The following is a 14,899-nucleotide window of genomic DNA, read 5'->3' on the forward strand; positions in this document are numbered from 1 at the left end:
CCCCTTCATACTATATATTTTCAAAAAGCAGAGAATCTAAAGTTTAGTATGGTAGCAATAATTTACTTGAAGGATGAAGGGGTGTATATTTGGGGTAAAACCCCCAATTTTGGTATTAATGATAAAAATTAATTCAAGTCAAAAACTTGACACTATTTTCTGAAATGTAATATTTCACTTGAAAGAAGAGTATATGTAGAAAAAAACGACTATTTATTTTGCATTATCTATCCTCATTCTAAATGGCATGGGTTGAAAGACTGACACTCAAAAAATGATTAAAAGCATGATGAGCAAAATTAAAATGCCCTTTATTCAAAATATAAGAATTATTATTGCCAAACAAAATAGTCGTTTTTGTTATATAGCATTTAAAGAACATAATGTGACCCAGTCAGATTGGTGTTAAATTCTTTTGCAATCTAAATTGGGAGAAAAGAGAAGCAATGGCAGAAAATCGGGTGATTCACACTTCTTTATCACACAACTTACGACTGATTTTTGGTCGACATACTTTTCTTTCATTGTCCCTTTATACTTTTGTCACATAATTTGCTGATGCCGTCAATTGCAGAATCTTTATTCACTGCAGTTTGCAGCAAGGTTGCATCTTCAGTCAGGCTTCGTACGATGTGGAAGACTTTTGAGACCGGACACATGAAATAATAGCCAGGTTCATTAAATTTCTGAAAACAACGTTGTGCAAGACTAATTTTCAAAATCTTGATGATTTATAAACATGACTTTCTGTACTCATTCAAATTTCGTAAATGTTTTTAATTTAGATTTTATTAATAGTTTGGAGGATATTGCCCCATGAGTATGAGATAAACTAACAATCTACGCCATGTAACACACAGACTCATTCATTCAGAGCGACAGAAAAGACATTTTGTATAAATTCGTGTTTTACTACAAAATATAATAATTCAAAATCATATTCTCTCCCTCTGGCCATTACAGACGATTAGTCGAATTTTTAATGATTAAGTCACTCGTAAAGTGCGACAAACAAACAAAAACAAAACAACAAAGCAAATCACTCATAGATTTTAAAGTTCGGAAAAAGAATCGCGAAGTTTTTGATGGATGCACCTTTAGGAATCACAGAATTATGTCACTTTCAGCATGTCTATAAAGTAAAAACCTACAAGTCGACTGGGTAAACCGGAACTAATGTAGTCATGAATGTTGTTTGAGCAGTGATTTGAATTAGATAAACATATCTCCGGGCTATTGTAAGTACAAACACTGGCAGAGAACATTTATTTAGTGTGACAAAACAAATTGTCGTAAAATTTAAGCCATGACGAATGGTATACCTGATGACTATGAAGATGTCTTTACCGTCACTACTCACACTCTAGAGATGCTACCAATTACTCTGACCCTAAATGTGTTCTTTTTTAAAAGCAATATAATTCTGTCCGCTTACTAGAAAGCGCCTCAGGGACAGATATTGGGAATCTAAAATTTCTACAACACACTTTGAATCTCTTGGAGTAAACACAATTTTTAACGTCTTATTTTTGTGAAAACTGAAAATTTATTTTTCCCCTCAGAGTTGAGACAGGGATGGCGGCCATTTTGAATTTCAAATAACGGTAAATATAAGGTGCTTTGTTTCTCTGCAACCAAATTTGCACAGTGAGCCCTGATTTTTATTCTTGATTTTGAATGAGAATTTGTAGCGTTTCCAAGGGCAAAGTTTGAGCAAAAGTTTAATTCTTCACTTTCAAGGCGCTTACTACCTTACAACAGAATAAAAAGTACACACTACACAAAAAATATAATCGATCTCCCGGATGTATCGGTACAATGAATTTTCCCCCTCGGTGATTCTAATAATACAACACAGATAAAAAAAAATTGGGTTTTTTTAGTATCTGGACATCTTAACAATAAAAACTTCGGTGCCACTGCACTTAAAAACGATGATCAAGATAAAGAGCAACTGCTTCTGCAAGTTTGAAATAAAAGAACGTTTCCTAGGCATTATTGGACTGCATCGGAGTAAAACGATAACACATGGACGAGCGAAGGTCTCACTAGGCAGGCTCCACGTCATATTTTTCGAAACATCCCATCCTGTAGTTGTCAGTCTTGCCGGAATTCCATCTCACTTTAACCCAGCCTCCTTCCATGACTCTCACAATTGTTCCAATGCTTCCAGGACCACCATCCTTCACAAACGAAAAAAACAAATTGATGAAATATTGCACTATTCACCATGAAACACATCGAAATGTAGCCTTTGTCTACCATGTCATCAAACCGGCATTAACTCTTTAGTAGGAATTGAGAGAGCAACCGAATACCTTGATTGCTGGGAGTCCAGTAAATTGCGACACCTGTGACGCCTGACTTGCCCCGTTCTTCTGCGCGTGCGCCTGTACAAAATATCCCCGGTATCCTATCGTGACATATCAGCTTATGACGTGAGTGTCTTAATGAAGTATATCAAAATTAAACTAATTCCTTTACAAAAGCTAGTGCCTAAGTTAAAATTTAGTACTCTATGGTGCCATGAGTCTACAATTTCTGCGATTTCATGGCTGTAGTAAACTGACTGAAGCATACCAGGGGCCTGTGCCTGTGTGTAGGCCTACGCTGTGTCAGTCTTCTTTAATCTCTCACGAATTATCTGAGGCCATCTCTCTCTCTCTCATCGGCTGACACAAACGTGAAAACTGCCGTATAATAATATTATTAAGAGTCAGGTTTCCAGTAGCTCACAGGGAGTATATGGTATGATGAATTCGAAAGTGCCACCTTTACTATTATAGTTCCTAAGTCATACAGCCATCAACGCCCCCCAACCCCCAAGAAACACTGTGTGATTAGAGGTGGATATTAGCCCAACAAAAGGACCGTCCATCTGCTACACTGTCCCGGCAATTAATGACTGATGGTTTTTCATCTTACCTGTGAATCCCACACCCAGTCTGGGCCTCGTTTCACCCTGGTACCGGCTTTAACAACAGCTGCAAGCATGTCCTCCCTGGCCATTCGGCTGCTCATCGTATTTTGGACATTTTGGATCTTCACGCCAAAGTCAGGTTCTTTGTTAATAGTCTGTTGGAGAGACGGAAATACTCTAGTCAGTGCTCTAGCATTCAGTTCTGTGGCTGAAATGTCGACGAAATGTATAGAGGATGTATTGTAAAATGAGAGAGTTGTTCTTCAGAACCACAGCTTCTGCTTTTTGCGAATATTTTAGAGCTAGAAAATCCATCTGCAAAATATTTCCGCATTACAATTTTTCACGTCAAACGCATCGGGGCGAGTTTTGAACTCTCAGCTACTTGAAATTGTTTTTCAATTTGAAATTTTGCTTCAAAACTCTACTCGGAAATTTTGCACGGAGTCTCCTGGTCCTTTTGCTGGGAAAGGGATCAGTCAAAAGTTCTCTTACTCCAAATATAACAATGTTTTATATGTGTCATTTTAGAGATTGGCAGCACTTACGTCAGTGATCATGTTTTCATTAAATATGCATGGTTATATTTATTACTAACGGGGAAAATGTATTTCTCTGAAATTGCAGTGACAATACGCAATCAGTGAAAGGTGTTGTTGGTGAGCATGGCTTTCGCGTATGTATATATAGGACATTTTTGTACACATGACGGCGCTTACCTGGGGGTCCACAGTTCTACAACTTTGCTGGGTAGTTCTGCCTTGGAACGGGGTTGTCAGGTTTACCTGAACCTGTAAACGAATGGAGAAAGAAAACTGAATATTGAACATTGAAAACGGAAGAGAACTCGGCCACTTTCGAAATGAAATCAGATAAGAGAAGTGATTTGAGCGGATGGTATGATTGTCTCACCAGACTGACTGTGCCGACGTCACTGCGTTGTGGAAACCCTGAAGATTTGGTGGGCTGAGAAAATTGTATCTTGCCGGTCTTTCTCAAGGGTTCAGCTTGGGCGCTGTTCACAGCGTACAGTTTACTCGTCAGTTGCTTGTTGGCAAACAGGATCTCGGCGTCGCTGCCGAACTGCACGACTTTCCTGGAATAATTACAGGCGTTGCGAGCACCTTCCATACTGTGTTCAACTTTCGCTTTGTACTGTTTGATTTCTTGTTGTCTTCTCGTGAAGTGACCGTCTGCTGAGTTTTTCAAGTTCGTTGCGTGTCTCCGCATCGCTGTAGCCATGTTGGCGATCAGTTTGTCGGTCGCTTCGTCGATGTTCTGTTTCGTTTCGTCTCGGCTCTTGATGAGTAGCTCTTCGGCAGAGACAGCGCTGTCGATGGCGAACTGATACCCGGACACCTTGTCTTCGGCCGGGACAAGCAGCCGGGTGATTGTGCTTCTTGCTCTCTCCGCTGACGTGCCCGCGTCGCCGAAGTTGTGTCCCCGGTGACTGGTCACAGAACAGACGACACAGACCGGTACACAACAGTTTTCGCAGTAAAGTTTGAGCGCTTCGTTTTCATGATGGCCACATGTTGTTGAGGACTTTGATCGCATTTCAATCAGATTTTCCATGCAGTCCATGTCGGTGCCAGCTACGACGCGGTGCGTTTTCGTTTGCTTGGTGCGAGTATGGTGGGCGGCGCAGAGAGCGCAAAGAAAGTCCCGACAGTTCAAGCAAAAAGACGTGTCGTCCATAATCTGCTGGTCACAGCCACAGCAGACAACGTCGTGGTCGCCGCCGACGCTCTTTTCGCGAGCTTCGAACACTTCGCATAGACCGGCAACGAAAAAATTTACCGGCAAACTGTGTACGCCATCCTCTTGGAGCTGAACGTCGAAGCGACAGGCGGGGCAGGTGAGAACACCGACTCTGCTGCGGTTTTTCCGATAATGGTCTTCGAGACAGTCGGCACAAAAAGTATGTAGACATGATAATGCCTTAGGATTTTTAAATCTTTCCATACAGATCATGCAACTGAGAAATTCATCGTCTATTTTCTCCAACAAATTGACCGCCATATTGAACACTGAGCTTTTCAACGAAACGCTGGTTCATTGTGTCACGTGACTGGAACTTTGCCCTCATCGACATGTTGCGGCATGCATCTGTCTCAGGTCAGGCCACAGGTCCGTGGAGTTGCCGTGTAGTATACATAGAGAGAAGGGCCCCTTCTCTCTATGCATGTACACCGGCAACTCCGGACACCTGTGGGTCAGGCAGTAATCACTCGGTGAATGGGAAACAGACAGGGACAAACACACGATTCGTGACAGGAAAACGAAAGTCGCGTTACTTTCCATTTTTACAAATTTAAACCACTTGCCACATTAAGGGAGTACAATTTCACTGGAGGGGGGGGGGCTTGCCGGCCATCAAACGAGAAAAGTAATTCGCCATAAAACCTGAAAGATAAAAAAGAGAATTTACTGCTACTCCCCGAAGACGAAAGTAAGAAAAAAAGGGGACGTTTGTCGAGAATCAATCTTGATATTTTGAGTTGCCCGTCAACGGCGGTACAAACAATACTAGATACGTTTTAGTTGACATCTTCATGTAAATGTAGTTTATTTGTAATTAGGGCACCTAAAGAAAATTCTTTGTTTGCCGTCCTTGGATTTTTGAAAACCCTACCAGCCAGCCAGGGAAAAAAGAAACACAGACAAAAATACAAGTGTATTGACATAAGCTGATTTTTTATTTGATTTCTTGGGGAAAATAATATTTTTATTCGTAATAATGTTAACATTGTGTTTGTTTTCTTAATTTTCTCTGAAAACCTATCAGCACGCGAACGAAGAATTTTATTTAAAGCGCCGTATTACTCGTCACCCCTCCATAACGGTAGGCTATTCATTTTTTACATTCGAGCTAGTAACTTTCACACTGTTCGACTTTGAAGGATGGATGCTCGTAATTTAGCATGGAATATTATGAAGTCAATTTGCTTTGGAGTCGATTAAAATACCGCTTTAAGGTTTGTTTACGATAAAGTCTACTCACTCCTTTTGTGGGTTTGCCTAGTCTGCAAACTTTTGCAATGACATTTCATCAAAAGTAATGTATGATATTTCTGTTTATTGAATCTGTTTTTCACATTGACATAATTTATATCATTCACCTGAACGAATGATGTATAGTAAATGGATGCGTGAAATTTGATGCAATTGATAATTACAGATCGCACAATTGAAAAAATTGACGCTATAACAGTGCATTGTCTTCAGTTGTGCGAGAAAAGTTTTGGCACCATGATTGGCGACAACAAATTGTTGGCACCTTGAGTCCACTATCTCCACCGAACCTCGGAAAACTCAAATGGTCCTTCCCTAAAGTGACAATTGGCGAAACTTTTGATGATGATACATTGTATTTTCATATTTTTATTCAGAAAGCGAGTAATTTAAAGGGAATGAGAAGTACAGTTTACGCTATTTCGTGAAAGTAAAATGTGAAAAGAGATCACTCGTGGGCCTAGGACAAATAAGTGGCACACACAGAGCTGCCTACTTCTCAGTTCTCCAACTGTGGGGCGCTGTTGTATGTCGAGCATGATCACGAGAAAATCTTCACATGAGCTCGCCTGCGCAACTCAAGGACGATAAAAACAAGGCCAGTGATTGTTTCGTTCCATCCAAAGGAAGTTTTTTTGAGAAACCGCTGTGCAGTGTTATTGATGTAACGAATCAAACATAAATGGTAAAGAACTTTACGAGTATTTTATTTTCTGTCTATATATACAAGGACAATAAAATTATCTTTCTTCAACAAAACATTAAGCAAAAGCGTATTTCTTACACACTGATGAATCGTCAACATCGTTACACCCACAGAGGTCAGTCTATCCTGGTTTGCCTCTAGTCCATTTATCGCCCTTCTCATGAACGAGCGTCTATCTGCGTTGGAGGCTGATTACACTATAGACATGTCCACCTTAAGTATAATGTTCCATGTAGTTCTTGAGGTGGTCAAAGTGACGAGATACCCGAACAGTAAAAACTATTCAAAGAGACACTGAGCTGTGATGCATCTGCAAAAATGGTATTCACATAACCGGTAAAAGTGACAGATAGCAAATTCTTGAAGAAAGTTTGCATACTCTGGCTACTCCAAAACTTTGTCATCGTGACTACCCGCTTCAGAAGTCTAGTGGTCAGTCACTCAATATTCCAACACTTCGGTGTATCACAACACATCTTAGAGCTATATAATCTTGCGACCCTAAACCCATGTTCTTATTTCTAAGTTCTTGTGTACAAATTCCTTATCCGAGGATCAAAGCCCAGCCTTTTCGCTGTTCCGAGTCGTCTTTCAACATATGTGTGTGAAGAGACGATAGGCATGTACATCTACATTTGAAGAAGTGAGTTTTACCTCACTATCTCGTTAAAATTTCATATACGTGATATATATTCGAGTTATTTACAGATATACTGGAAGACGATTACGTTGTCCAATACTCTATTTTACTTGAAGTCTCTAAGCCTAACCCCGGTCATCATCATATCGTTCGTTGACTGCGAGTTAAAATATCGGCAGAGATCTGAGCAGAATACTCCAACTTCCCATTGATCCAATTAAATGATCGCCTATCTCTAACTAGAAGGCGTTTAATATAGAGCTGGCCGCTTCATCTTCGGCGCCGCTACAAAAGACGGACAGCTGCATTTACGCGAGGAAAAAACACCAAACTTACACGTGGGTCTTTCGCATGCATTTGATTCCACGCATCTGAAACAGAATGACAGGATCTCGTAAGATCTCGTGAGGTTTGTGTCTAGTACTGTTTAAAATTAGTAATCATTTTTCCGCACCAACACTGACAGCGGTATCGGGCATGGGACAATTTCGAAGTCGGAAGTTCAGAGTCGGAACTACTTTACTTTCACTCAGATCAACAAGGAAATATTGTCATATACTGTACTAACGTTTGCATATTTCTAATTCACTTGTCAAAAGTGAAACATTATGCGAAAAAGTATATTCAGCCTCATCTAGGTCAATGTTAACAAAATCAGAATTGTCAGGAATGAACGTTCAGTGATGAACAGTCTTTGCAATAATCTCGAAATATAAGACTTTTGACGAAGATAACGATATTGTAAACTGTACTGTACGCTTCCATAAAAGGTCATATACATATACGACCTGTTTTTCGGATCCATTTTATCTCATAAATAAAATAATATCTTCACTGAGTTGTGTGCTCTGGTAAATGTAGTTTCTATCACCACTCATATTGGCACTATAGAGTGTTGTGTCAAGCATGTTGCGTATATGGTTAACGGCAGCGACAAATCTTAAGGTGTTAACTGACCAACTAAGTTGTGAGATTGTGAATTTCGAGGGAAAGTATTGAATGTTCCTTATTGCACATCTGTGTACTTACTTGCATTCTTCTGGTGCCATGTCTAGTCGACCCCTCTTGACCTTTCCACACTGTCTAATCGAGTGCAGACAGTCACACTCGCAGGAATATGGATCTTGTGAGTAGGGTTCCGGACATCCCTTCGCGCATTTACACGTACACCTAATTTCGTCCCAAATCTTTGGTGACGGGCATCCTGCAGATGGTGGTTGACACACCGCTGATGGCGCTCTCACAATGGGTCGTTGGTTTGGTGTACAGTGACAGCTGGTGTGACTCGTGATGTACTTGACTTCGATGTGAGGTCGAGGGGCTGCGTTTTCGTGGATTAAAAACTTCAGAAACAAAAATAAAAAGCCCGCATGAATATATTCTGTAGATTACTAGTATCATGAGTCATGTGATGCCATCAATATTGATGTTGACGGCATTGATTATAGGAAGACATTAACAAATTATTATTATTATTATCAGTAGTAGTGTATTGTTGTTTTTGTTAGTGCTGCTAGTGGTGGTGCTGGTGGTGATGATGTTGATAATGATAATGATGTTCCTCCCATTATCAATGTCTTCATCCTGTGCGATCACTTCAGTAATCTTTTCCGCAGTTGTCATCAATACTTACAATTCTTAAAGGCCAGGCAATGATTTGAAAAAAATATTATACATGCTATATATGTCCTTCACACGTGCGTAGCATAACTCCAGTTTTGTCGAACCGAAACGCAAAAGAGGTAGTTCTGCAATCATTCGTTATGGAGGAAAGCGACTAATATTCAAGTTGAAACGAGATAGCCTCACAGGCGTTTCATTATTTAAATTGTTCACTTACTAATTTCTGTACAAGCGCATTCTTGTCAGTGATCTCTGTACAAACATGATCTTCTGGGCAACATCCAGAGTTTGGCGAACAGCGAGGAACTGTTACACATTCTGGCCAAAGAGATCTACCCAGGCGCTTTTCGATTCCAAGTTCCTGGTAAGCGTCGACGGTCACGTTTACAGGTAAACCACACTCAACATTTTCGTTTCCTTGTCTGTCCATTTCTTTCAGGTCCCCTTGTGTGGCTGTCGAAGACAAAAACAAATCATATTATCTCATGCTCAAAACTCGACTTATTAGTGTTTGACGTTATCCTATGTACATAATATAAATTAAAGGTCCCCGTTCTGTGCATCAGTATTCCCTCCGGGCATAGGATACCGAGCTTTCAGATATACTGTTTCATCTAGCTTTTGCTCGGTAAAAAAGGTCTGGGAACGAACCTGTCTCATGATTCACAAGATTTCTGTTGTTTATGGCTGTTCTTTTACTTTGTTCGCTTGCCTGTCAAGCATTATGTTTATCATTCACTACAAGGTTTATATTACGTAAACAGCCAAGTATCGAGCAAGCCACATATTCGACACGTCCATCATCCCAAATCTTGCATGCTTTACCTTCTCGAGTCATTAAGAGGACGCCCTCATCCGACTGTCCGATTCGACCCCTGGAAGTTGAAAACCGGTCTATCGTTCCTTCAACGACCATCAGCTCTCGAAGGATTTCCTCGGGATCTTGTCGGGGATATAATATTTGTAATACATCCCTTATGCTTTTTGCCTTCCGTACTTGATCCTGTATCTCTGTTGTCTGTTAGATTAGCAAGAAGAAAGGTAGAAGAATAAGCCTTGCAGGAGACGGTTTCTCTTTACAGGAAACCTTTCACTCCATTCGACTACGTACACTCCAACTTTCGTTACTGTAATTTTACGGTACAACCCTCTAAAATTGTTATCTTTGGTGACCGATCAACACAACTTGTGGATAGCAACCCATCGACGCATAAAGTACAACACTGGTTGTATAAGTTCGACATGTACATTAAATAAAAAAGTTCATGCTTTAGTCTATTCGTACGATTTTTTACTATTTAAATTCTGATGCCGGCACCATGACATTTACTGTAGTATCAACCCAATAGGCTCGAAATTTCGTCGGCGTCCGATTGGTAGGTGGCGAGAAATTGAATGCTATCACACAAATGAATTATGGATATGCCGTCAGTCTACCGTACCTGCATGATGACTACAATAACAGTATATGACGTGTTTCCCTTACACAATGCAAACAACAAGACAGATACAAGTCCAGACGTGGAACCAAAGTCCCAAGCATACTGTTTTATGACCTATGAGTTGCCCCTTCCCGTTGGCACCACACACACCTGAGATTCTCCAACGTTATCGTGACATGCCTACATATTAAAGGTGGTGTCACATCGATGCACTAAACATACATTTTTCATGTCGATTATACAACCTACGGTAATGCCTTTTGCAGCCTGTATTGTTCACTTATTTTAAAATTTCGCATTGTGAAAGTCGTTTTTCGAACGGATGTGCATGAAGGCGAGTCGAATTGCACCTGGCGCATGCCAAACTGTAATTGGAATGGGTCAATGGGTCAAGGGCCTCCGGATTGGCGTAGATTAATGCTAGTAAAGAAATAGCGCATCTTAACTCTGAGCTCTGAGAACGTCCGGTACGGTGGACAACAAACAACGAACACTCGTGTCCACCTCACAGCTGGCCGGCCATGGCTGCAGCAATAGTTTTCGGCAAAGCGTTCATCAACTTTCCCTTTCGCGCCTCTTTTGGAAGTGAAAATAACGGAGAGGATAATGTCAGCTCTGCTACTTCTTGATTTGTGACCCGACGACCAAAGTGTTCACTGTTGAAATATTGCCAACATTTTCGTTCTTTTATATTGTCGTTTCGCATCACAGAATGTTCAGCAACTCTACTGACGATAAACACACATAGTAGTCAGCACCTGCGCAACACACCTGGAGAAAACAACACTTTTAACGACACGAACCTCCGATATTCAAAGGCGAGCCGGTGATCGGTCAGTTGTTTTTCTGGTAAGTTATGAACAGTTTGCCGGTCACCGTCCGTAAACGTATGAATACACGTCTTATCAATGCGTCTTTGGGAATCAGGCCAATGTCTTCGCCAATTGTCAACTTGAAAGAATTCGGCGTCTTACTAATGGACTAAATTAAGCCCTCAAAGGGCTTAAATAAAGCCTTCCTTAGGTCAGACCATGAAAGAGCGTTCAAAGTGTTATGTGTATCTGTGAATACAACTTTTGGACTGTTTTCAAAAGTCTCTTCCGCCGTGTACCTAATCACAGGCGATTGTTGCCGTTTTAAGGTATTTGGCAAGATTAGAAATTAACTGTTTTGCCTATGACTACGAATTATTGTACCTGAACTTCAGCATATGCGCGGAGTCCATGGTCACTGGGTGAATACGTCGGCAGTGCGATGGTCAGAGAGTGATACACAGTCAGAGAGACCAGCAAACGAGCGATGAGGACGTGATGGTTCCCCATGCTTGGTATTTCCAACTTCTGAACGACGTGGTGATGTGATCTACTCTTGTAAACAGTGTTGGTAGAAGCACGACCCCTTGTCATTTCCGGGCTGACCTGTGAACTCGTGGGCGGGGAACAAGGTTTGTTGCCTCGGGTCGAGTCGCAAACTCGATGAATAGACGTGACGTCATCAATCGAAAGTTTCGCTTTTCGAATGGGATTAGTCGGAAATCAAATTTTTTGGTCCGACATAGTTTTTTATTTTTTTTAAAGAGCCGAACCCGGATTTGAACAGACACTGTAAAAAAGCGCAATGTCCGGATTCCTCTGAACTGTATTTCTTTACACGCCACATCGTCACATGTCTTTGTTTATACATTACCCTTTTCTCTCGAATTCTGTAGAGTCTGGTGGGCGTCAGTGGATTGAACAAGAGACTTTATACAATGTTCTTGACATTACATGCATACACAGGGCTTTTGTGGCTTGGGTGGGCGGGTAGAGACCTATACAGTTATGGTGTGATGGTGAGACATGTCAAGATATTGATGTCAGTCCCCCCTCCCCACTGATGTTGCGGAATCTTATTTTGACCAATTAATTAATACTTCATAGTTTTCATAGTTGTAGCCTGTGGAGGAGTGCTAAGCTTGTCCCCTCTCCGAAGTTTCAGAATTACATATCAGGCATACTGGGTCCATCCCGTGAAAAGTGACATCCAACAGTTTTTTTTTCTCCGTATGTACGGTCCATACTACTTTGGCCAGAGTGGGGAGCAGCTGAGGCCAAGGCCGTGAGTGTGTTGGGGCCTTTACACACACCCCGTAAGACATGGCTTCCCAAATGTGTGTAAAATGGGTTACCCAAAGATATTCGCACCAAACAATCTTCTAGTTCAGGTATCCAAAAAAAAAACACGGCAAAATTAATTGTGAGGGTCTCAGGAATTAGGGAGCTGGAGTGGCTTTGAATTTATCTTCGTGTCTAGGAGGGGCTTCAAGTTTTTCAGAATTGTGTATAAATAGATTCTTAGTGGATGGAAGAATATATGGGTAACAAAATAATGAACTTATCTGCCTAAATCCTATTATAATAATACCCAATGAAAACAACTTACAGGGTGAAACATATCGGTGTTGTGCTGTTCTAACTTTAGACAAACGGTAAAGAGGACACCGTAGAATTTAACTGGGTAATTCGGACAAGCCAGCCAGCCATTTTGAGAATTTGTCACCAGTACTTTGTCATTTTTACTTTTCTAGAGCATTTCGATCAATTTTAAAACGGGGCTGTTCGCAAAGCTCTGAAAAATTCTCCTCCGGTCATCTTGTTTCTCGTCTTACTCGCACCACTTTCCATTACAATAGTTTCCAACTGCCGCTCTGTTTTCGCCGAAATGTAGAGTACTGTTTCAGGGAATGGATATGCTGTGATAAGTTGTCTGTCCTAGTAACGTACGTCCCTTATACCACATAAACGATACAAAAAAACCAAGCAATACAAAAAGCAAAATTGCCGTCACTTTTTGATATTGGATGTTGAACAGACAATGATATTGCGACTGGAGGTATTTCGAATGTAGAATTTCCAGTGAAGTAGGAGCTATGCCGGGCGCTCACACGTAGTGTGTTGGAATATTTTATCATTAGTATTACTTGAAAGAAAAACTCGAATATTATTTTTCTTTAAAAAAATAATATTTCTTTAATAATAAGCTTAGAAGATTTGTGAAGTGGCTGATGCTATTTGCCTCTATACCTTTCTTCATGTGTGGTGTTTGAAAAATTCGCTCACATTTTATATATACTAATAAGAGCGTTGCAATACCTTGAGCATTTCGGTAAGTCTGTACGTTTGTATGTTTATGTATAACAGTCGTTGTTATTGAGTTGGTAAACGTGTCCTGAAGGAAAGCCATTTCTATCGCGCTTGTTTATGGTGACACACTTCTATTACGCTTTATGGTGACGCATTTCTATCGCGCATTATGGTGACAACAACAACGACAACAACATCAACAGAAATGTCTTTACATCTCCATTTTGATGCACTATACCGTGCTGTTTTTTCTCATTTTAAAGGACAATGTTTTATTTTACTGTAAAAATATCTGTTTATCACTTTGTCAACTTCATATGTTTCCGGTTCTTGCCAATGAAGTTATCAAAATTTCACATCGACTTACCTTTTAAAAGAGCCTGGGTGTAAATGCGATATTTGATTTTCGATTAATGTAGAACGTGTCCCGGGGACAGATGGTCGGACTCTCAAATTTCTACAATTCTTTTCTGATCTACCACTTGTAGGGGCTTGTTTTAAAGCTCTTGGAGAAAGAAAAACTTTCACCATCTTAATTTTTCGAAGATCAAAATTTATTTTTTTCATTAACACTGGAATGGCGGCCATTCTGAATTTCAAATATCGCAAAATGTTGGGTTATTTGTTTCGCTAGTTTCAAACTTTGCACTGTGACCCCCGATTTTTATTGTCGATTTTCAAAGAGGATGGTTGAAAGTTTCATTCCGGGAAGTTTGAGCAAAAGTTCGAGTCTTTCACTTTCGAGGCCCATACTACCTTAAGATGAATAAATATATTGAATTACCGCACGTAAGTCATTTGAATAAACGGATAGCGCTACTTATGCGTAGTCAGTCACTTTTATCACAGAAAGAAGAGAACAACTGTTTCTTCAACAGTGGAAGCAGTTGCCGAAGCTTGGCAGATGTCTGAGGCAAGGTTCAAAATTGTATTCTTTCTGCCAAAATATGAGGAGGAATTTATTCCACTCTGATAGTCTTTCATGGAGCACGGTATGAATATACCACCATGCACGAAGTACGAACTGTGAACTTTCAACTTTTGAGACGAGTCAGATGTCGTCCCTATATATGACCAAAGGCGATATTGTCACTAAATGTCAAATTAGGTAAAGTTGAGGTAACCAACTTGTGTCATTATATCTGCCCTTGACACATTACTTGTAAAAATTTCTTGGATTGCTAGTAGCGAAACAGAGAATAAGAAATGAATAAGCAGTGTCTCAATATAGATACGGTATAAGTGTATTTCCAAATATCGATGTATACATTTCTGCATGTCTAAATTTATAATTGAATTTTGAGATTGCGTGAAGTTTAGGATAACCTGCTACAGGAAGCCATGACGACAAGTTACTAACCAGTCTCTCGGGATATGAATAGCTATACGTCGGTCCAGTCCATCTTCCTTATGATAGGGGAAAGAATGGTG

The 14,899-nt window shown here is 40.4% G+C and overlaps 2 protein-coding genes across 2 annotated transcripts; both read right to left on the reverse strand.

The window, feature by feature from the left end:
- Nucleotides 1–889: 889 nt before the first annotated feature.
- Nucleotides 890–5,607, reverse strand: LOC139131845 (E3 ubiquitin-protein ligase TRIM56-like). Its single transcript, XM_070698134.1, has 4 exons — nucleotides 3,833–5,607; nucleotides 3,640–3,711; nucleotides 2,926–3,075; nucleotides 890–2,183 (listed from the first exon to the last, which is right to left on the reverse strand). The coding sequence occupies exons 1-4, from the start codon at nucleotides 4,940–4,942 to the stop codon at nucleotides 2,049–2,051; spliced, it is 1,467 nt and encodes a 488-aa protein (XP_070554235.1). The 5' UTR covers nucleotides 4,943–5,607; the 3' UTR covers nucleotides 890–2,048.
- Nucleotides 5,601–11,924, reverse strand: LOC139131846 (vascular endothelial growth factor D-like). Its single transcript, XM_070698135.1, has 5 exons — nucleotides 11,543–11,924; nucleotides 9,730–9,922; nucleotides 9,122–9,357; nucleotides 8,311–8,624; nucleotides 5,601–7,652 (listed from the first exon to the last, which is right to left on the reverse strand). Exons 1-5 carry the CDS (start codon nucleotides 11,750–11,752, stop codon nucleotides 7,532–7,534), a joined length of 1,074 nt encoding a protein of 357 aa, XP_070554236.1. The 5' UTR covers nucleotides 11,753–11,924; the 3' UTR covers nucleotides 5,601–7,531.
- Nucleotides 11,925–14,899: the final 2,975 nt, after the last annotated feature.

Source organism: Ptychodera flava, chromosome 4 (assembly GCF_041260155.1).
Source record: "Ptychodera flava strain L36383 chromosome 4, AS_Pfla_20210202, whole genome shotgun sequence".
NCBI lineage: Eukaryota > Metazoa > Hemichordata > Enteropneusta > Ptychoderidae > Ptychodera > Ptychodera flava.